We start from the raw sequence: 20896 nt of genomic DNA on the forward strand, positions 1-20896 counted from the left end.
AGAAAGTAGGTAATTCATTTGGTATGATTCAGCCTCAAGGCTTCAGAGACATTTGCTTGAATTGAATTTTATTTAAGTGATGAATCTTGGTCCTCAGAGGATCTAAAAGTATATAAAATAACGTCATGCATATATGTATATGTAGAATTATGAGTGTATAGCTCTAAAAGAGAATATGATGCACACTAACTTCATGCCAAAAATTGAGAATCACTCTATTCTATAGAGACTATAGGGAAAGGAGAGAGAAAGAATCAATCTAGCCAAATTGTCAAACCAAATTGAAGCAAGCATTAAAAAATAAAGTCTATTACACAGACCTTGGACTAACTTCCCAACAAGATATGCTATGCCAATGAAAAGACTTGGATTGATGCTTTTTAGAAATGTTCTTTCCTGATGGAACTTTGTTAGAAAAAAAAAAATCAAAGATTTTCCTAGTTTCTGAGAGCAATCCACAAACAATATATGACCAGTTTGGATTAATTTCATACCCAAAATGACAAGTGAAGGCAACACACACATTTTAATGATCACCATGGGTATGAGAACAATCAGTTCTTTAAAAATTAATATCCAGAATGTCTCTCACTCTGCTAAATGGCGGTTGAGAGTATTTCAGCAATTGCCACAAATGTAATATACAAAACGCCCAATAAAGCGTTCTGCTGATCCTCAGGGAAGAGGGAAAGTTGCCTCTGTTTTCGCTAGTATCCCTCTAACATGAACTTTTAAATATCCAACTACAACAATGAGGAAGAGAACTAATCCAGTAATATGAAAGTGAGGAAGGCTTTCTGTATATTAAAACCCATTTCTTTAAATAAATCTAACAATAAAAACAACACCAACAGGATCACTTACCTCTGTCCTTCCTGCTAACATGTTTGGAAGTCCCTGTGTGAATAAACAGGCAGTCTCCCATTTATATACATACTGTGTTTCAGAAGTTCTGTGACAAACTGGCTATTTGAAATTCAGCAGATCACTCACCAACCATGGTTTGTTTTTTCAGGCTGGTTAGGAAACCTGGCTTTATTCAACAAACATTTATTGCACATCAATCTACCCCACAGGATTGTTGAATGAGAGAACTGTGAATTCTGGATCCTGAATTAAGGATACCCTGCCATGCAGAAAGGAGGAGGAAAGAGAAAAAGAAGACATGCAGAGAGTAGAAAAGCAATCCTGTCCCGTTTCCTCTGCATTTCTGAAATATAAACATTGGGTTTTCTGTTTCTTCCAATTTCAGTTTATTAGATACCCTTCTGATTTCCCAGGGCCCTCTACAGGCTTTCCTAGGTCTCAGTCCAGCCCAAAGTTTGATTTGTTATTCAAAGATTGCCTGTCTTCCAAGTGCTGGAACTCTGTAAGTAAAGACTGAACCAGCCTGTATATCAGTCCTAGATAGTGTGAGCTCAGAGACCACACAGACCTGCCTGAAATCCCAGACTCCCATCTGCAGCTGGATGACTTTGATTAAATTATGGAAGATAATGCAGAAGTGTGGATTCTTAACACATGGGTTGAAGCTTGGCTCCTAGCCCTGTGGCCTCTGACAAATTGCTCAACTACACTGTACCTTAGTTTCCTTAACTACAATAGTGAAAAAAGAGAATCTACTTCACAAAAGATATTGAGAGACAGAGTAAAATAAAGCATTTAGAATGCAGTCCCTGGGCTCAATAGATGTTAACAATAATCATTTACCTTTCTGAGTCTCCCATTCCCAATCTATTAAAAGGTGGCATCTATGTTACAGAATTTTGATGAGTATTATGTATGATTACATATGTCACCTACCACACTGCCTTACACTAGTAAAATGTGAGATTATTAGTTTCCTCTCCCTCCTTTCAATTCAGCAGTATTCTTTCTGCTTACAGATAACAAAGAAAGCAAAATTGCTAGAACTGATTATAATTAATGTAACTTTTAACCATTGTAGACTTATTTAAATTACCAAAAAAGATCATTTCTACAATTTCAAGGTAGATACTTCAACAAAAAGAGAACTGGTATAGTGGGGCCAAGATACCTAAGTGGGTGCTTGCAGCTGACTTAGAACATAGAGCATGAAGGCAAGATCAGCCTTCCTGTACAGCAACAGGAGTGTGCAGCAAATGAAACCCTTGACTTTGTTCCCATGATGGCAGAACTTGTACGATCAAAGGTGTCATTCAATTATGCAAAGATATAAATTTTTAAAAAACCAGCATAACAGGCATCAGGAGTAGAAGACAGAAAGGTGTCTGCTTGCTGATTGTCTTTTTCAGTCACCCACATGCTATTGGCTATCTGCCACAACAATGGTTTTATGGCAGTGACATTTTTTTTTTCTCAGTCTCTTCTCCAGACTTTATCTTCCATTCACCTCATGAATAATCTCTCTAGAGTTTGACCTTGGCTGGCTTCTCTTCTCACTTTATATAGCCTTTTTAAGGGCTTCAACCATCACAGAAATGCATCCAATTCTCTATCACCACTTCTGTTTTTCCCCCCAAGCTCCAGACCCAAAAGTACGCAACCACTATCTGCTAGTCACTGCCACCCAGATGTCTTGCAGACATCTCTAACTTAATATGACATTTATTAAATGCATTACTTACTCCTCAGTGTCTCTTTCACTATTCCCTGCCATGGTTCATAGCACCAATCCTCTTCCAGAGAGGAAAATACAAAACCAAGGAATCACTGGATATGGTATTACTTTGAAGAAACAGCTGAACACATGCTCTTCCTCTTCCATGAACAAACAGAACACATGCTCTTCCTCTTCTTAAAACCACCAGCAATTCCTCTTTATCATGGTTGTGAAATATAAGTTCTACTTTTGATAAGGACAGAAATTATTCTTATGAACTCATCCATGTTAAGTTGTGCACTCCTTTGGGATTTCAGAGCTGGACATCTGTCTCTTTTCCCCCAGACTGCTGGCACATTACAGTGAACACAACTGATCTTCAGATAGTGGATGTGGAATGGATACAGGAATTAATGACTACAGAAAAATAAATGCAGTGAAAACAGATATAAATAAATAGCTCTGAGTGTATACGGAAAAAGTGATTTCCAGATGGAGAAAGCAAGGAACAATTCATGTAGCAAGTAGAATTTAATCTGTTTTAAAAGAAGAACATTCTAGGCAGGGGCACTGCATGAGGAAAAAGGAGAGGAGAAAATGAGTGCATTTGTATGGGAAGAAAACTGAAAAAGCACACAAGGTTAAAGACCTTGACTGCAGAGTAAATAGATCAACACATTTAAACTGTAAATATATTACACTTATTCATGTAAAGTTGTTAATATTATTATTCTAATCATCTATGCAATTTTAATTGTCTCAAACTATGGAGAATTACAATTACAAAGAAAACATAAAATGAGCCCTTGTATCCTTACTAGCCCTAACAAGTATCAGTCTATGTTCTATTTAATCTATACCCACTCACTACCCCCAAATTATTTTGAGACAAATCACAGAGATCAAAAAATTTTATTTGCAAATATTTCTGTTTATATTGCTAAATCATAAGACTTTCTCAGCAAGTATAAATACTGTTCCATTATCAAGCTTAAAAAATAATAATTCACTGATATCATCAGTATTATGAGTTCAGAAATGTCTGATTTTCTCACAGTTTGTTGTACAACTCATTTGATGAACAGAGTTCAACTAAGGTCCATGCAGGGTTGGTGAAGCTCTTAAATCAATCTGCCTCTTCCTCTCCTTACCCTTCCCTCTCTCTCCCTTCCTCTTCCTCTCCTTTCACCCTCCTTCCTTTTCTCAAGTTCTTCCTTACTCTTAATCACTTTATTATACAATAAAACATATACAATAAACCATATACAAAAAAATCCACTCTAAACATATATATGAGTTAATGAATTACTTTGAAGCAAACATCTTGGTAAGCACCAGTCAGGTCCAGGAATAGCACTTTGCCAATCACCCTGAAGGCCTTCCATGTGTCCCATGTCAATCACACTTTCTTTACTTCTCTGTCCACAGAAGTAGTGACTATCTATACTTTCATAGTAAAACCACTTCTTTGTTTTCATTGATCATTTTTATCACCTATGTGTATATCCTTAGATGTTATAGTATCATCCATTTTTTTAAATGTCTTATATGCTTCTTTTAATATCATGTTTCTTAAGACATTCCTCCTCCACGCCTTTCCTTTTCTTACACGTTGAATCACCCAGCATATTTGGCCTGTAGAGTTTCACACAGTCTGGATTTTGCCAACTGCAAACTCATAGGGTTCCTCAATATATTCTTACATTCTTTAGATTTCTGGCAAAATATCAGCAGTATCTAAAGACTTGATCAATACATTTGACAAGATTATAGCTAACACTGTGTTCTTCTATTAGAAGAAAAATATCTAGTGGTTTATCATTTTGTGACATTAACAATCATTGATGCTTAATGCTTAGATTTATTAACCAACTGGGACTTGCAAAGTGGTGTTTCAAATCTATGATTTCTCCTTCATTTATTAGTAGGATGCTTATATAAAACATACTTTTCTGCACCATTGCATTACAAATGGTATATTTCTTCCAAGAAAATCAGAATGAATATTAAATTACTTCTCTTTGTTTACTAGGTTTCCAGACAATAAACTGATTTCCTGTCAGTATTCAAATGCAAGTAATGAAAATTTTTACAAATATCATTATAAACTTATGAATTAGAACTTATTTCATTGAATTAAAACCATTGCAAGCACTATATTTATTCAAGTTCAAATTGCACACCTTTGGCTAATAGTTAACACTTTCTTTAAGTTAATTCCTAAGTTGTTTCATTAACACTTAAGAGAATTTAAGTTTTTTCAGCTATGATTGTGGAATTGTCTATTTCTTTCTTGAATTCTGTTAACTCTTGATTCATGTATTTTAAAGCATTTTTAAAGGCACATTTACTGTTACTATTTTTATGCCTCCAACAAAGTGACCTTTTTACTATTGCAGAATGTCCTCTTTATCTTTGGTAATCCTCATTGTCTTAGAGTCTACTTTATCTGATATTTGTATAGCTACTTTAACCTTTTTATTTTATTCATTATTTATTTTTTACTTTAAAAAGTTTTCTCCTTTTTACTTCCTACCAATCATCGGGCATTATGTATGGTGTGTTTGTGTGTGTGACCATGTGTGCACACTTCTGCTGGGGTAGGTGGGTAAGGGAGGTTTGGGGAATAGAGTATTCTATCAGTTCAATAGAATGGAACATACTTATATAGGTGCACTCGCTCGCGCTCTCTCTCTCTCTCTCTCTCTCTTTCTCTCTCTCTCTCTCCTTAGTTTACCTGCATTTCTGAAACAATATTTTCTTCATTGTAAGTTTTCAGTGAGTTATGTCATTTCTGGACTTTTCTAATTCTATTTATTTATGTTATTCTTTCAATTTTGTTGTGATTTCTCTTAATGTCTTTTAGCTCATTTTGAAGTAGGTAATAATACACACTTCTGACATACCTTCTTTTTCTGCATAGATGTTATTCTGTCTACTTTTTCTTATAGCTCTGAATAGGATTTTACTTTGGGTTTTTGTTTGCTTGCTTGCTTGCTTGCTTGTTTTTGCTGTTGTTGATCATTTTTTTTATGTCAAATTATTTTTTTTTTCTGGACTTTAGAATATGGCAGGATTTTCTAACTTCACAAAGATTCCTCTCCAAATCTATGGTGGCTCTGCCATGGGATGTCCTGACTATTCCCTTCCTCCATTTTTTGCAAGTCCTTTCTTTTTCCTTCCTCTACATTGTCCTAATCTAATTCATTTTCTCCTTTTCCTGAATGATGAGGATCAAACTTAGAGCCTTATGTAGCTGCTTCTCTTCTGTGTATCTGTTAACTTTTTAGAGTTATAAGGCACTAGAATGGCTCCAACCCCATCAGAGTTTCTTACTATTTGCACCTGTCTTTTCCCAGTAAATCCTCTCCTAATTTCAGCTGCTGCTCCTGAGTTGGCCTGCTATACTTCCCCATGAGCACTTGTGGTTCTTTTGGGGACTCCTGCTCTCAGGTGGGCCAGACAACATGTCACTTTCTTCTGCTGCCCTCCCTGCCTTCCCATAAGAGTCTCAAAGGTGTTGGTAGCTTCTCTCACTCAATTACAGAAAGGAGTTCTCATGGATAATTTGTCACCAAGTTTTGCAGACCTTGAGTTTTTGGCTTTGATGTAAGTGGGAACTTGAGATTTAAGTTAGCTTTCCTGCTACCATAAGTGTTTCCTTCAAACACTCTCATTTTTTGATTAAATACTTCCCAGATCACTTAGATGTGGAAGAAATCACAGAGAGATGGTGCCCACGAAGGAGGGAAAATCAGAATGACACACATAAATACCAAATTATAGTCCTGACAAACCAAGGAGCTGAAGTTCACCAGATGACTCAGCAGTTTCTGACCTCATTAGGCAGTGAGTAAAAGGAGACATTTCTCAAAATGTGTTCAACAGGAAGTGAACAGAAACAAGTTAGTTCTGGTATTCCAGGCGATGTAAATTAAGAAACAGTGGGCTGAGGCAAAGCAACCATTACCTTTTTCTTTGAAACAGTATAAAACGAGGAAGTGGCAAGTTTTGTGCAAAGTTATTAAAGCAGAAATCATAAAATCTAAGAAGAGAAATCTCAGCTCCTACATTTAACTCAGCAAATAAGTACTGACATTTAAGAAAAAAAAAAATAAAATGTGCTCTAATTTGCTTACCATATACCATGTGACAGTGGGTTTGACTCTGGAAGGAAAATATCCATCCACATTCGGACAAGTGATGTTCTGAATACCATATTCTATATACAGTTTATGCACTGGGAGTTTCATGGGGGAATTGAAACAGCTGTCTTTTTGAACAACTTCCAGAGGAAATGCAACTTTACTGCAATATGTAGTGTTCCTGAAAAAAGAAATATGCAATAAATAGGTAGTCTCATTTGCATTTCACTTAATATAGCAACCACATTAAAGTGAACCAAGTAGAGACTTCATTTATGTGTGTTAAGTTCCTGTAAAAACTGAATGGCTTATGGAGGCATTTCTTATGCCAATTGGTATCACAGAATAAAAACTATCAATACAGTTATCTACTGATAATTCTCTAAAATATTTACCCATGACCCTGAACATTATTGATATTAGACTTTTTAAAAAGGAGAAAGGATTAGGGATATAAAATGCCCAACCACAGGGCAGATTATGATACCCATGGTAAGCTGTTGGGATTTAGTGAGAAATGTGTGTGTGCCATGTGAGTGTGTTTAAATTTTTCACTTAAAAGTTTTTTAATAATACTCAGTGTTGGTGAAGCAAGGCAAGAATGGCAATATTTAAGCATAGCTCAATGGTAAAAACAGCTTGGGCAAAGTATAATTTAGTATGGAAATCTTTTTTTCAAGTGATGGAAATATGGAAAGGGGGAAATAGTGATGACACATACCCCAAAATGTCCATCTAGTGCCATCTCAGCAATAAAACACTAGGACCAAGAGAAAATGCAAACAAAAGGAAGACTGTAAAAAAATATATATATATGGTATAACCACTCAAAATTGTTATTGGTATCTATAAAAACAATCAAGATGAGGGGCGAAACAAACACATCATCTACTTAGAATGACTGAAATCACATAATAATATCTACACAGGTGTTTCCTCTTCTCTGTTATCCTTTATCTACCCTGCATCTAGCTTAGGTCTCCTATTCATTGAGCACCTTGAACATTTCCTTGGTGACATTTATCATAATACATTGGTACAGTAGGGAGAAGGCAACAAGTGGAGAGAGGAGTGGAGAGAAAGGAGAAGTACTAGGGACTGAATTAGAGCAAATTATATTCCATGCTTTTATAATTATGTCAAAATAAATCCTTACCTTCTGTAAAAAAAAAGAATTATTAAAAATTATCATAATATAAAACTAAATGGTTATATCATAGATATCTATCTATATCCTCTGTAAAACAAGCTCCATATGATTACTAGTATTTATTATATTCATCACATCTAGTATTTCTAAATTTTTAGTAAGTGATGAAAAATATTTGTTAAATGAATAAAATGGATATAAAATTTTATCTACATATAGGGAAACAAGATAGGATATATAGAATAATAAAAATAAGTGTTTAGAGTCCTTTCACTTTCCACCTTTTATTTCTGGCAATAGGACCAAAGCATAGTAAACATTTGACTTATGAATTGATACTAAATACAATGAAAGAGGTAGGGCATGAATTCCCAAACATAAGACGAGAAGTACCCAAACACAACTTGTGACAATACTAAGAATGTGGCATAAGGGAGTGGGAGGCAGGACCTGTGCCTTGTAAAACAAAGATTTTATTGGAAGAAGCTATAAAAGGTATATTTCAATTGAATATAAAGATATATGTTCTGATTTGAATAAAAGTGATGAACAGTGGTTGGACTGACTTTTGCAATCCCCAAAGTTGACTATTATTGAAGCAAGAATATAAGGTAAAATATAGGAAGATGAATCTAACTTCATGGCCTTAAAGTTATCTAGCCCTGTGATTCCACATGGTTGGGTTGAAGGCCACTCTCAGTTTAGAAATGATCTTAGGGCAGTGAGAAGCTTTTTTTAAATTTTTTAAAATTTTTTTAGATGTTGATGGACCTTTATTGTATTCATTTATTTGTATGCGGTGCCTCACACATGCCAGGCAAGCACTCTCCCACTGAGCCACAACCCCAGCCCAATGAGAAGCTTTTAAATGCTCCCAGACAATAGTTTCAATTCTCACTTTGCCATGGAGACATGGAAGATAGGCAGGCAGGTAACAGACAATCTTTAATTGATAAATAACATTAAAGGTATATACATGCCTTACTGGCCAAGCAGCTCTACTGTTATGATGTAAAATGGTTGGTTAGGAAAGTTTGGGGAATTGCTCTGGGCAAGCAGTGGGAAGCTAAGCAAAAAAATAACACAGATACTATAGAATATCATTCAGTGGAGACCAGAGTCTTAATGGAAAACAGAAGATGACTCCATCCCAGGGATCTGCTAATGTTCACTTGGGAAATGGTAAAGGATAAACAATCATCAAAAAGGAAGAGGAGCTTAAAGAGCAGGTAGGCCAATTCTCATAATGAAGACAACAGATACAGACACAACTTGCCTACATTCATCAGCAAAGTGGTGGCAGAGCTGGAATGGCAGCCTGAATTCTCTGCCTTCTCGTCTCATGCTACTTCCAATATAATCTGTTTTAACTTATACCAAGTGGCATTGGGACATAAATAATGGGAACAGCTGACTTCCATGCTCCATGGGAACTCACTACCAGTCTAAAATTCACTCCAATAAAACCACTGTCAGGTGAAAGCTCCAGAAGGGTCTTTAGAGGCCTCATAAACCCTCAGGACACAGTGATTCCGAGGCTTCTCTGCAATAGAGGACCTTTTTAAGTAATCATAGCATAGCTTGTATTTATGAAAGCAGAGAAACACAAAAGATGAGAGAAAAAAGATATGGGATTAGTCGTTATTATGGGCTGAATTGTGTCTCACACACACACCAATTCATATGTTGAGTTTGACTTCAGAATTTGACTCTATTTGGAAACAGGGCCTTTAAAATATAAGTAAGGTAAAATGATCTCAAAAGGGGGGGGTCAAGTGTCATATGACTAGTATCCTTTCAGAAAGACATTAGGACATAGACATATACAGAGGGAGCCTGGTGCAAAGACATAATGTAAAGATGGCCATATGCAAGTTAAGGAGAGAGGTGCTGTGAATCAAACCCATCCTGCCAACTCTGATCTTAGACTTCCAGCTCCAGAACTCTGAGAAAAGAAATTCCTAATGGTTAGGACACTGTCTCTGGTATTTTGTTACTGCTGCTCTGATAAAACAATATGTCCATTAAATAGTAGGAAATTATATTATAAGAAAAAAATGCTCCCCAGCTTGAAAAAATAAAAATGAAAGTCACGACTTAGATGAGAATTTCGAAAACAAAGTATATCAAGGTAAAAGGGACTGTAAATGAAAGGTATCCAAAGAACTAAGCCTTGAAATGATTATTCTTTGAAGGAGTCTCAGTTTTTTTTAAGAGTTGCCCACTCCCAAACAAAAACAACATTAATCTGCAGTAAAAGAAAAGCAGACATGTTGTAAGATAAAATCTACATAGATATTAGAGGAAAAATGGGTTTGATAAACATTGCAATAATGGTAGGTTTTTTAACAATAGTGTCTTAGATTCTCAGGAATGTGGTATTCACTTGCTTCCTAGGGGAATTTCAGTAGAAAAATTTAAACACTGTCTTACATACATTTGATGTTTCCTAAATATTCTTTCTTCTATAAAGGTACTCTGAATTATTCTAGGCCAGGCACTTTGAAAGATGCCAAGAATAAAAGACTCAAATGGGCTCTATTCCCAGCCTTGTTAATTTTCTAGGGAAGTGGATGCTTCCAGGTTAGGGATATGTGTTCCAATGCCAGGGGAAGGGGGCAAATAAACAAAGTTCCATCTTTGGACAACTGCAACAAGTGTCGGGGTCAGAAAAGAAACCACCCATGGAGAATATTCCTGGAGCATGCTCATTCTCCCTGCACATCCTTCAGTCCTTCTAGGCTAAGACACTGAAGTGAAGCATAACTCTACATACTCCCTTCCCTCACCCAGCTTCATGGTGCATTCAACATCTGAATAAAGCCTGAGAATCAAAAGGAAGAGAGAGCAGTCGAGCTACCTTAACATGCAGGTGTAGTTGCCCGTGTCGTTGAGGAGGGTGGGCCGGAACCAGAGAACATCTTTTTCCTTACTGATGCGATTCTCAGGGAGGCGGAAGTTAATGGGCTCCTCGAGGTCCCGGTCCTGCCTAGTCCAATACCAGATCAGAGTAAGGCCAGCTGAATGGGCTGTGCTGTAGTTAAACTTCAAGAAGTGTTCAAAGAGCGGGCACTTGATGCGAGCGGGCTCATCTTCGAATACTTGGATTTGCCTCATGGTATCAAGTCCCCAGTCATCGCAGCGTTCTAGAATAATCAAAAAGAAAGAAAAGGGAAGATGGGTCACTTCAAAATAAAGTCCTCCAGAGGACACACTTTCTCCTTAGGATACCTAATCTTTTACAGGTATCTCCTTCGCTGGTCCCTCCAATAAATGCATATAATAAACACCACTAGTGAAAGAAATTGCTTCTTTCCATTTCTTCATTGTCTTTTTGAATATCTTCTGGATAAACATTTGATCTGACAGCTTGATCCTGTGAAACCCTACAAGGACTGAGGGAGATATCATCTGAAGAAGAAGTCATGTGCTTTCTCACTCTCTGGAGACAGAGAAGTCCTCAGGAAGAAACTGTAACTGATAACCTAGTTGGGAGAGAGAGAGAATTCTCTAGGCTCCCACATCTCCTGTTTTGGGGGCTGGATCAGCACTATCCAATAGAAATATAATTTTAGATACCCAGTCTCCTCATGAAAGAAGCAGGTGAAATTAATGTTAATAATGTATTTTTTAGCTGTGGTATATCCAAGATATCCGAAAAAAGTTAATGAGTTATTTTACATTTGCATTCTTTTTGCAATAGATCTTCAACATTCCATTTATTTTACACTTACATTACAACTTCACCTGGGCTAGCCATTTAGGGATCATACCGGATACAGTACTGAGCAGCGTGACTACTGACTTAAGAAGTCAAGGTCTCCTGGATGCTCACTGGGGAATAAAAGTGCTAGTGGTTCAAAGATTGAGAGTCAAACAAAATTAACAGTGTGTTTCAGAATTTATTTTTTTATAATGAAAAATAATCACTCGATTCAGGAAAAAACACATGATAATTACTTCTTTTCTTATGAGTTGAATCTGAGTGGAGGGAAAAACCAAGAGATTACAAGGGTAATGGGAGTCCTATAAGCCCCCCCCCCAAAAAAAAATTATCTTAAGATAGCTTCATTTGTTTCTTGTATCCCTTACATACATTCTAACTATATAGTCTTCCATACATTTCAGTTTTCCTGCTAAGTAGAATAATTGGAAAGACATACATTATGTCATACGGTAAATGATTGTCATTTTAAAATAAAATGGTTACATCACTCCTTTAATTACACCCAACGGAATAGAGATTGCCATACAATGATGCCAAACCTAAAAATATATAAAGATGCTTTCTTTCAAGTGTAATTAATTCCATACTTCTTTTTCTCCTTAATTGTATCAATTCCACTGTCTCTACACCTAATTTCACTTCAGTGGAATATATTCTTATGTTTGACAGTCTTCAGACATTTTTTTCATCATCTTATTCTTCTAAGAATAAATAAATATATAAAGCTCTAAGTGTTAACACTTTGTTTCTTCTGGAATGAATTTTATTATGATTTTAATATATATAATTCAGGTTAAATTTTCAGTTTTATAAGTATTTGTCAAATATAAAATTTCAGTGAAATCAGGTATTCATAATTGGATGGTTTGGTTCTAAATGAGAGGAGTTAAGTATCCGTTGAAAATTAATTGTTAATATATAAGCATCGAGGAAAATTTTCATGGCCAGGAAAAAAAATGTCACTCAATTCTTTAAATTCCTTCAGTGATGTGCCCAGATTATGTATTTTAACATCAAAATTATTTTTAATGATAACTTGACAATTCTGAAAGACATAGCCTATTCAAAAAATATTTTAAAGGCCCCTTCCTTAATTCCTTCCAAAATCATCAACCTCTGCAATTTGAAACTGTGAGTCTTTCAATCAAGGAAAGTCTATTTCCCATCCCTTGAATTTGGGCTGCCCCTTGTGACTTGTATTGGCCAACACAATGCAGCAAAAGCCACTGTGTGACAATCTGAGCCTTGGACTTTAAAGTTTTTGCTTTCTCTTGGAATCATGTCACCACTATGAGAACAAGCCCTGGAAAGCCGACTAGTAAATAAGAGTACACATGGGGTAGAGCTGAGGCAGCCCTGCTGCAGCTGGACAGCTCCAGAAGCACAGCTGTCCAGTCCTTCCACAACTGACCAAAGATGCCAGAGGAAGCCCAGCCTGGATCCAATTGTGCCTAGCAACCTATGGTCTCATGAGCAAAAATACATGTGGAACAAATAAAATGAAATTTTGCCATTTAAGTTGGTGATTATTAGGCAACATTTTTGTAGCACTAGATAATTGGTAGAACAACTAAATGGTAGTTATTTTACTTTTAATGAAAGCAAAGAATTGGAATCTTTCTGACTTGAAAAAAAAATGACATTTAAGTAATAAATCTCTGGGAAATGAAACAGTTTTTTCAAGACTCAACAAATGACTATTTTTCTATGCTTTCATTAGAATTACCTTTTAAACTCCAACATATAGAGAGAACTGGGAAGATCAAAAAGTTGTTTACATCATTATACATTTTTGATACCAGTACATATTTTTTAAATGAAAAAAAGTCTACCTTACTACATTCATTATTTACTTTAACACTGCAAAGTTGCAGAATTAGTTCATTCAGTTTATAGAAAACATACAACCATAGGTTTTCTGATAAATATGACACTTATAAATGCATCCAATATCATTCCTTTCTGAAGCACCATTAAAACTAGAATAATTTTCATGCCAATACCAGGTAACAGCAAGAACGTGAGAAACAAACATCAAAATGGGCAAGTTGTAGCCAGTTTATCAGATTTTAGAATACATATCATAAATCTGCAGGGAAAAGCTAGAGAACGAAATGATCTACAATTCAGATGGTGAAAAGACCCAGGAACTTTCAGTACAAAGTGAGAAGTCATTAGTGCCATTCACCTATTTCTGGTTCTCCTCCCAGGCACATTAAAAGATTGTACTTTTCTGAATCTCTGATGTAAGGAGAAGCAATATGGCAAGAGTGTCACTTGTAGTAGGTGTTTTAATGTCTAGGGTATATTTACCAACTTCCTCTTTCTTCTGCTGTGGCAAATGTGAACACAAAAACTAAGACACCCCCAGCTTGTTCCCTGATGTAACAGAGTAGATCTCTGTTATTAAGTCATAGATAACTTGCTTATTATCGCTGCCAATAATGTATCCTAACATGGCAGATGCAACCAGGTACCTCAAAACCAAGGCTATAGGGAAAATGGTCAAATAAAGAGAATTGTATACAAGCTGCATCAAACCAGTTGTGTAATTTTTTTCCATTCTCATTTTTCTAGTAACAATTTTCCCCACTCAGCTGCAAGGATGAGGTTAGCTAAACTTTTACCCTCTAGACAGGGTAATTTGACCAGCTTTTAAGTAGAAAGAGCTAACAATTTTAATATCACAGATTTTTTAACAGATTGTACAGTCATACCATCCAAGAGAAAAGCTCAAGGTTAACAAGCTTCACACCAAAATTTAGAATTTCCAATCAACTTCTTAATTGCTTCTTCATTACAAACGGTTAACCCAAGAAGATGTCTTGAGAAAAAAAAAATCTACTACAAAAAGTAGTTTGGGGGGAAATAAAGAAAATTTTGAGTGAACTAAAATTATTAAATGAGTATTTTAAAAAAGAAAATAGTTTTTAAAAATTATCATTAATTTCAGAGAGAAAGGAACCTACTATATTCCTGAAAGAGGAACAAGAAGCTGTAATAAGGAATATTCAGAAAAACAAGGAGCTGGTTGAAACTAAAAATGATTATAAAGGTAATATAGCATATACATGTACTGTGATATAATATTATAAATGTAAAACTCAAATTGATGTTTCGTTTGGAAGTTGAGGATTCCCTAAAAGGCAGAGGAGAAAAAAATTAGAAAACAAACATAAAAGTTATAAGAGCAGCCAGAAATTTCAACAATTCAATAGTATAAGACCCAAAGTAGGGAAAAACAGAAAAAAGAAAACTCTTGATTAAATAATCAAAAGGAATAAAAAGTCTAGACCCAAAGTACACCATTTTTAAAAATTTAAAATAATCTATTATTATACCCATTATTCCCCAGCATCAAAGAGGAAAACAGACTTACACTTTATAAATGTTTTGGCTACCAGAAAGTAAAAAGGAGTGTGGGGGCTGGCTAGAAAACACAAGACTGGAAACTAGAAAATAATGGAGCAATGCATCTGAAGGAAAATTAATTCTAATCCTGAATCTAAAGCTGATGAAACAATGAAGTGTGAAGGTCCACCTTTTCAGAATCCTGAGGACTTACTCGTTTTATTTCCCATGTTCTCTTGATTAGATAGCTGTTGATGCATTTGTGCCACCAAAATGAGAAAATAAAGTAAGAAAGAGGAAAACACAGGTTCCAGGAACAGGGAATTCAAGAGAAAGAAGGAATGATCCTCAGAATGACAGGGAAGATAACCAAGATGACAGCTGTGTAGCAGACTTAGTGATGAACCAGTACAATCGGAAGGAATAGGAATCAGCAATAAAGAGAAAACATACAGAAATTGGTAGAGTATCTGACGACATGAGTGGTGTGGGAAATTACACAGAAAGGTAACCAAAAACTATGAACATGGTTACCAAATGACACAAACTAAGTAAGCATATTGAAAAATGCAACTAATAACTTTAGAGAATAAGAAAGATAACATAATCATAATTCACTAACATATAAAGACATTAATTAAATGGTCATTGACTCTAGCAAATATGCAATAGTATTATATAGAGAAGAATGGATAGGGAATAGGGGATAGCTGTATTTACTCCTCATTTACTGTAATTTTTTAAAATTTGTTTTAGTTGTATATAGATACAATACCTTTATTGTATTTATTTATTTATTTTGTAGTGCTTAGGATCAAACCCAGTGCCTCACATGTGCTAGGCAAGTGTTCTATCACTGGGCTACAACCACAGACCCCATTTACTGTAATTTTTTAAAAGTAAAAATAAAATACTTATAGTTGAGTGAATGAAAAATAATATAAACAAATTAGTTATCAAAGTATAGATAGGAAATGTTAGAAGCAATAAATATTCAAAAGTTCTTACCTCTGAGGAGGATAGCTAGTGGGAGTCAGGAAATTTAAGCAGAAAGAATGCTATCACTTGAGTACAGGTCTTCTAATATATGGATCTTAAAACAATCTCTAAGCATGACTTTCTTTGAAAATAATAATTAGAAATAAAAAGAAGGAATGAGGAAGGAAATATCTACCCCATAATACAATTGGCAAAGTCATTGCCAGTGTCAGATCATCCCATTTGCACCTCCTTTCTCTTAGGAGAAGTCTTTGATTTTGGTTTTTAATTCCAAAAAAATGTGTTGGCATGTATTGGTATGATAGTCATTTCAACTTCTAAGTACAAAGTATGTGATTAAAAAGAGTAAAGAGACAGACAGACAGTTGGACAGCAGATGCAGGCTGGAACTTCACTATCTTAGGTTTGTGGTCTAGATGAAATCAGATGTCCCTGCCTTCTGTATTTCATAAAGACATTCCTTATGCTGTTTCCAAAGGCATCTCCTTTCTCTGAATTGGTTGGCCCCAATCAAATGATGGCACGGGCAATTTTTAAATGAAAATTATCATCCGTTAGGCCACAGCACTGTGCAATTTATCTCAATTCACATCAGAAAAACTTGGGCCACATATCATAGTTCTAATGCCATGATTCGTTGCTACAGGAACACTGATAAACTGGAGAGAAAAAGGAAGCTCTGCTAGAGGTTAACAGTGCTTTTATTAATGGAGACTTTCTGACCCCTCTATTACAATGTGTCATTTAGTCCTTGGAGGTCTCCATAGCCCTGAACAATGAATGATTGTAAGACAGACAAAGAGTGAAAGGTAGCTTTTTTCTTTTGTAAAGTAGGATCTGACTAAGAAAGAGGAGATAGGAAAAAAAAAAAAAAAACTAGCATGCAGTTGCCAACTAACTACAAGCTGGTACTCAGTCAGGCAGATAATACAGGAGGAGGTATGAAACAGGTTTTGGGTATTCCAAGGAAAGACTGGAAAGACTGGCTGGATGCACAGTAAGCCTGTTATCTCTTCCTTGGCCCATGTGAAAACTACATATCCCCAATAGTAGGGTTGGGGTCCTGTAATTTGTTCTAATTAATGGAATATGCCCAGAAAAGACGGGCAACATGAACCCTGATATGTGATCTTTGGTGCTTTCTCTTTTCCTTATAGGGAGACCCTGAAAAGTAGACTTTTTTTTGTTTTGTTTTTGGTACCAAGGATTGAACTCAAGGCCTCTTGACCATGGAGCCCCATTCCCAGCCCTACTTTTTGTATTTTATTTAGAGACAGGGTCTCACTGAGTTGCTTAGTGCCTTGCCATTGCTGAGGCTGGCTTTAAACTTGCGATCCTCCTTTTTCAGCCTCCTGAGCAGCTGAGATAAGAAGCATGCACCAATGCACCCGCTAATAGCAGATATTTTTTAAAAGGATAGCATCACAAGAAGGAAGGAGTATGTATCCCTGTATTGAGCAGAGCTATCTACGAATGCCATATCACATTCAAGGGACTGTGATGTGAGCAAAAAATAAACCCATATTATATTAAGGCACTGAGATTCATCATAACAACTGGTATTGTATATTGTATATTGTGAATAATAAGGGTGAATTTTCATTTCATAACATAATAAATCAAGAGTAAACGCTTTTTAAACAGTATTTGTTAAAAGTCCTTACATACTAAAATTTAATTACAGATCAATCACTAAGATTCTGGTTGATTCCATTGACTTAATTTGTTTTCAATCAAATTAAATTGAGTACATTTTGGAAAAGCCATAATTATACCTGTTATGTGACTCTTTTACGTTATATTTCATGGACCAAATGTATATGTCTAGAAAAAGAATAAGACTCCTTTACAATAGGGAGTGAAAGCATTTGTATTAGTATTCATAAGCATTAGCAAAAATGCAATTATTTTTAAGCTTTTTCTTTGGGGTATTTGTCCATTTGAAATTTGTTCTGTGAGCTTTTAAGTTTTTCTCGCCAGCTACCTAAGGGTGTTTTGTCAGAGCTTTTTAAATTATTCAATGAACAAATAAAAATAAAATCTATGGCAACAGGCTGAAGTGTCATGTAATACCAAATTAATTATATGATTCACTGCAGGCACCAGCCTCAGAAAAGACAGGGAAAGGCTGTTATGCAAATAGATTTGTCTCTAATAACAGCAAAGAGAATTTAGCAAATTACTGGCACACTGAATTACTTTTTGTTTAAAATGCCCCTTCTTATCCAGTTTACTCCACAGTGGAAGTCCTTTCTAAATTGGCCCTTCAACATGGGGGAACAACAAAGTCATCATTTCTCTCAGCCAAAGGGTTTCTTAAGGCTGCGACTTGGTGGCACAGAGGACTAATGGAAATGTGCAAAGCCTCGGGAAGCCAAGTCACTGGAAAATCCACCCCACGCTCCTGACAGCAATTAGCATTTATATAGCAGGGTATACATTTTAACTAATTAATCTCACAACACCCTCTCGGCTTTCATGCCCATTCCCACATTACATGCCAGGAAACGGAGACAGAGAGATTAATTGACTTACTTTTGCCTGAGTGGTAGCACAAATAAAAGCTGCCTGAACATAGATCTAGGTTGCTTGTCCCAAATCTAAGCTCACACATTCAAAGCAGGATTATTTCCCACAGGAAAGTTGCTCATATATATTTATATTTATTAAATATTTATTGAGACCTGTGAGCAAGGCATTGTGCTAAGTGCTGGGGTAGAGACACACAACTACAAAGACTGAGGAAGCTCCGGTATGTGAAAGAGAGAGCAAATGCGGGAACTGTGGAAGGCCCAAGGTAGAGTTACTTTCCATGTGTAATTATTTGCCATGTGCAACTTACAGGTAATACGATCTTGAATAAAATGCTTCTCCTTTTAAACTTTGTTTCTGCTCATGCAACCTACATGTATTACAGTGCTATATGAGAACTAAAGGGGCTAGTGATATGAACGGAGCTCAGCCTATGTGTGTTAGTAAGTTTTCTCATGCTGTAACAAGTGCTTGAGTTAAATCAACTTAAACCAGGAAAGTTTAAGACAGTGGAATGGATCTGACATAATGTCCCTATGTACATATATGAATATACCACAGTGAATCTCAAGACTGGGATCCTAATTGGAATTAGAGATATTCCATGTTTGTATAAACATGTCAGAATAGATTCTGCTGTCATGTATAACTAAAAAGAACAAATTAAAAATAAGTAAATAAAAAGGAAAGGTTTATTTTAGCTCTTAGTTTTAGGGATTTTAGTTCATGATTACTTGACCCTGTTGCTTTTAGCCTGTGACAACACAGTATGAGATAGAAGAGGCTTTTTTACCTCATGGTGGCCAGAAAGCAAAGAGAGAAAAAGAGGAAGAGACTAGGGTCCCAGTGTCCCCTTCCCATCCCCCCCTCCCAACTTCCTCTTACCAGGCCCCACCTCTTAAAGGTTTCACTACCTCCCAATAGTGTCATGGAATAGAGACGAAGTCTTCAACATATGAGATTTTAGGAAACATTCAGATCCAAACTACAGCAAAATGTTAGCTGAATCTGCATGATAAATTTGAGTCTAGCTCATAGAGAAGTTAACAATCTTCAAAAAAAACGATGGCACACACACACTATTAATTAAGAAAAATGAACTAAGTGATTACTTCCAAACAAAAGCATGAAAATATGTTTTGTTATGCTATATAATATTGTACCATACCATACTATATCATAATATATGATTATAAACAAGGTGGAGGATGGAGGTGGTAGTCCTGAGACTAGGTTGAGGTTACTACCAGTCACTTCTTATATTCCAAACTGGAACCCAATGTCAATGACCCAATCACTTTAAAAATCCTCCCATCAGCAGGTTTTCGTCATTGAATCTAAGCTGAAAGCAGAGACTAAGTCAAACAGAAGGGCTGGTTTTATATCCATTCTGATAGTTTTTTTTTTTTTTTTTCCCTAGTGGTATATATGACTCTTCAGAAAATGTTGACCTAGGACTGTGATCGCCAGAGAATCCCAGGTACAATCAAACTGTTTAGTTGGCTAGCCACAGTGAGTAAGAATCGTGAGAACAAAGAATAAAATAAGTTAAGTGTGGAACTGAGTTTCTGAGTCAGAGAGGAATTCCAGTGAGATATCAGCAGAAGCCTTGATAGAGGGGGCCTATGGTATAGAGTATGGAATGTTAGGGTTGAGGATAAAGATATTATTATATTATCAGGCAGGCTCTGATACCTATTGGCTTTACTCATTCATGTAAAAATTATGTACTAATCATCCTACCATGTGCCCAGTACTAAAGCAGAAGCTTGTGGGGGGAAAATAGTTTTCATGGAACTCACCTTCTAACAGTGGGAAATTGACATACATAATTAACATACTAAATAAAAAAGGTACATATGATAGTATGTTGGAAGATGATAAGTCAATGGAGCAAAGACAAACACAGAACCCAGGAAGAAGGATCTGGAATGGGGGAGAGGCAGGGTATACAGTATTAGGAAGGAAGTCAGAGTAGGCATCATGACCAATGAAGTCCCTCATCCAACTGAACCTTGGTTTTCATACCTAAAAAAGGAAACTCATAACGATACAAAACAGTTATACAAAGTGAGTGACCTTATGTGCTAGTCAGCTTTTTGTTGCTGTGACTAAAAACAGAACAAAATCATCTTAGAGGAGGAAAAGTTTATGTGGGCTTAGGCTTCATAGGCCCACTGTTCTGGACCTAGGAGAAAGCAGAACATGGTGGTGGAAGGACCTGGCAGAGGAAAGCTCCTTAGTTCATGGAAGCCAGGAAGTAGAGAGAACAAGGAACCAGGAGTATAAGATATATTCCCCAAGGTCATGGGCCTAGTAACATACTTCCTTCAGCCATGCCCTGTCTGCCTACAGTTATCAGCCAGTCTTTCAAATTATCAATCCATCAAATGGATCAAGCCACTGAT

General features: G+C 36.0%; 1 protein-coding gene across 1 annotated transcript in view; it reads right to left on the bottom strand.

Annotated features, from left to right (window-relative positions):
• The window catches only part of Il1rap (interleukin 1 receptor accessory protein), a 132013-nt gene that overhangs the window by 40907 nt on the left and 70210 nt on the right, over positions 1-20896 (bottom strand). The window contains exons 3-4 of the mRNA XM_026389371.2: positions 10740-11025; positions 6724-6910 (exon numbers count right to left, since the gene is read on the bottom strand). Of these exons, the coding sequence (XP_026245156.1) occupies positions 6724-6910; positions 10740-11025 (473 nt within the window). The remainder of the gene's footprint in view (positions 1-6723; positions 6911-10739; positions 11026-20896) is intronic.

Source organism: Urocitellus parryii, chromosome 2, assembly GCF_045843805.1.
Source record: "Urocitellus parryii isolate mUroPar1 chromosome 2, mUroPar1.hap1, whole genome shotgun sequence".
Classification (NCBI taxonomy): Eukaryota; Metazoa; Chordata; class Mammalia; order Rodentia; family Sciuridae; genus Urocitellus; species Urocitellus parryii.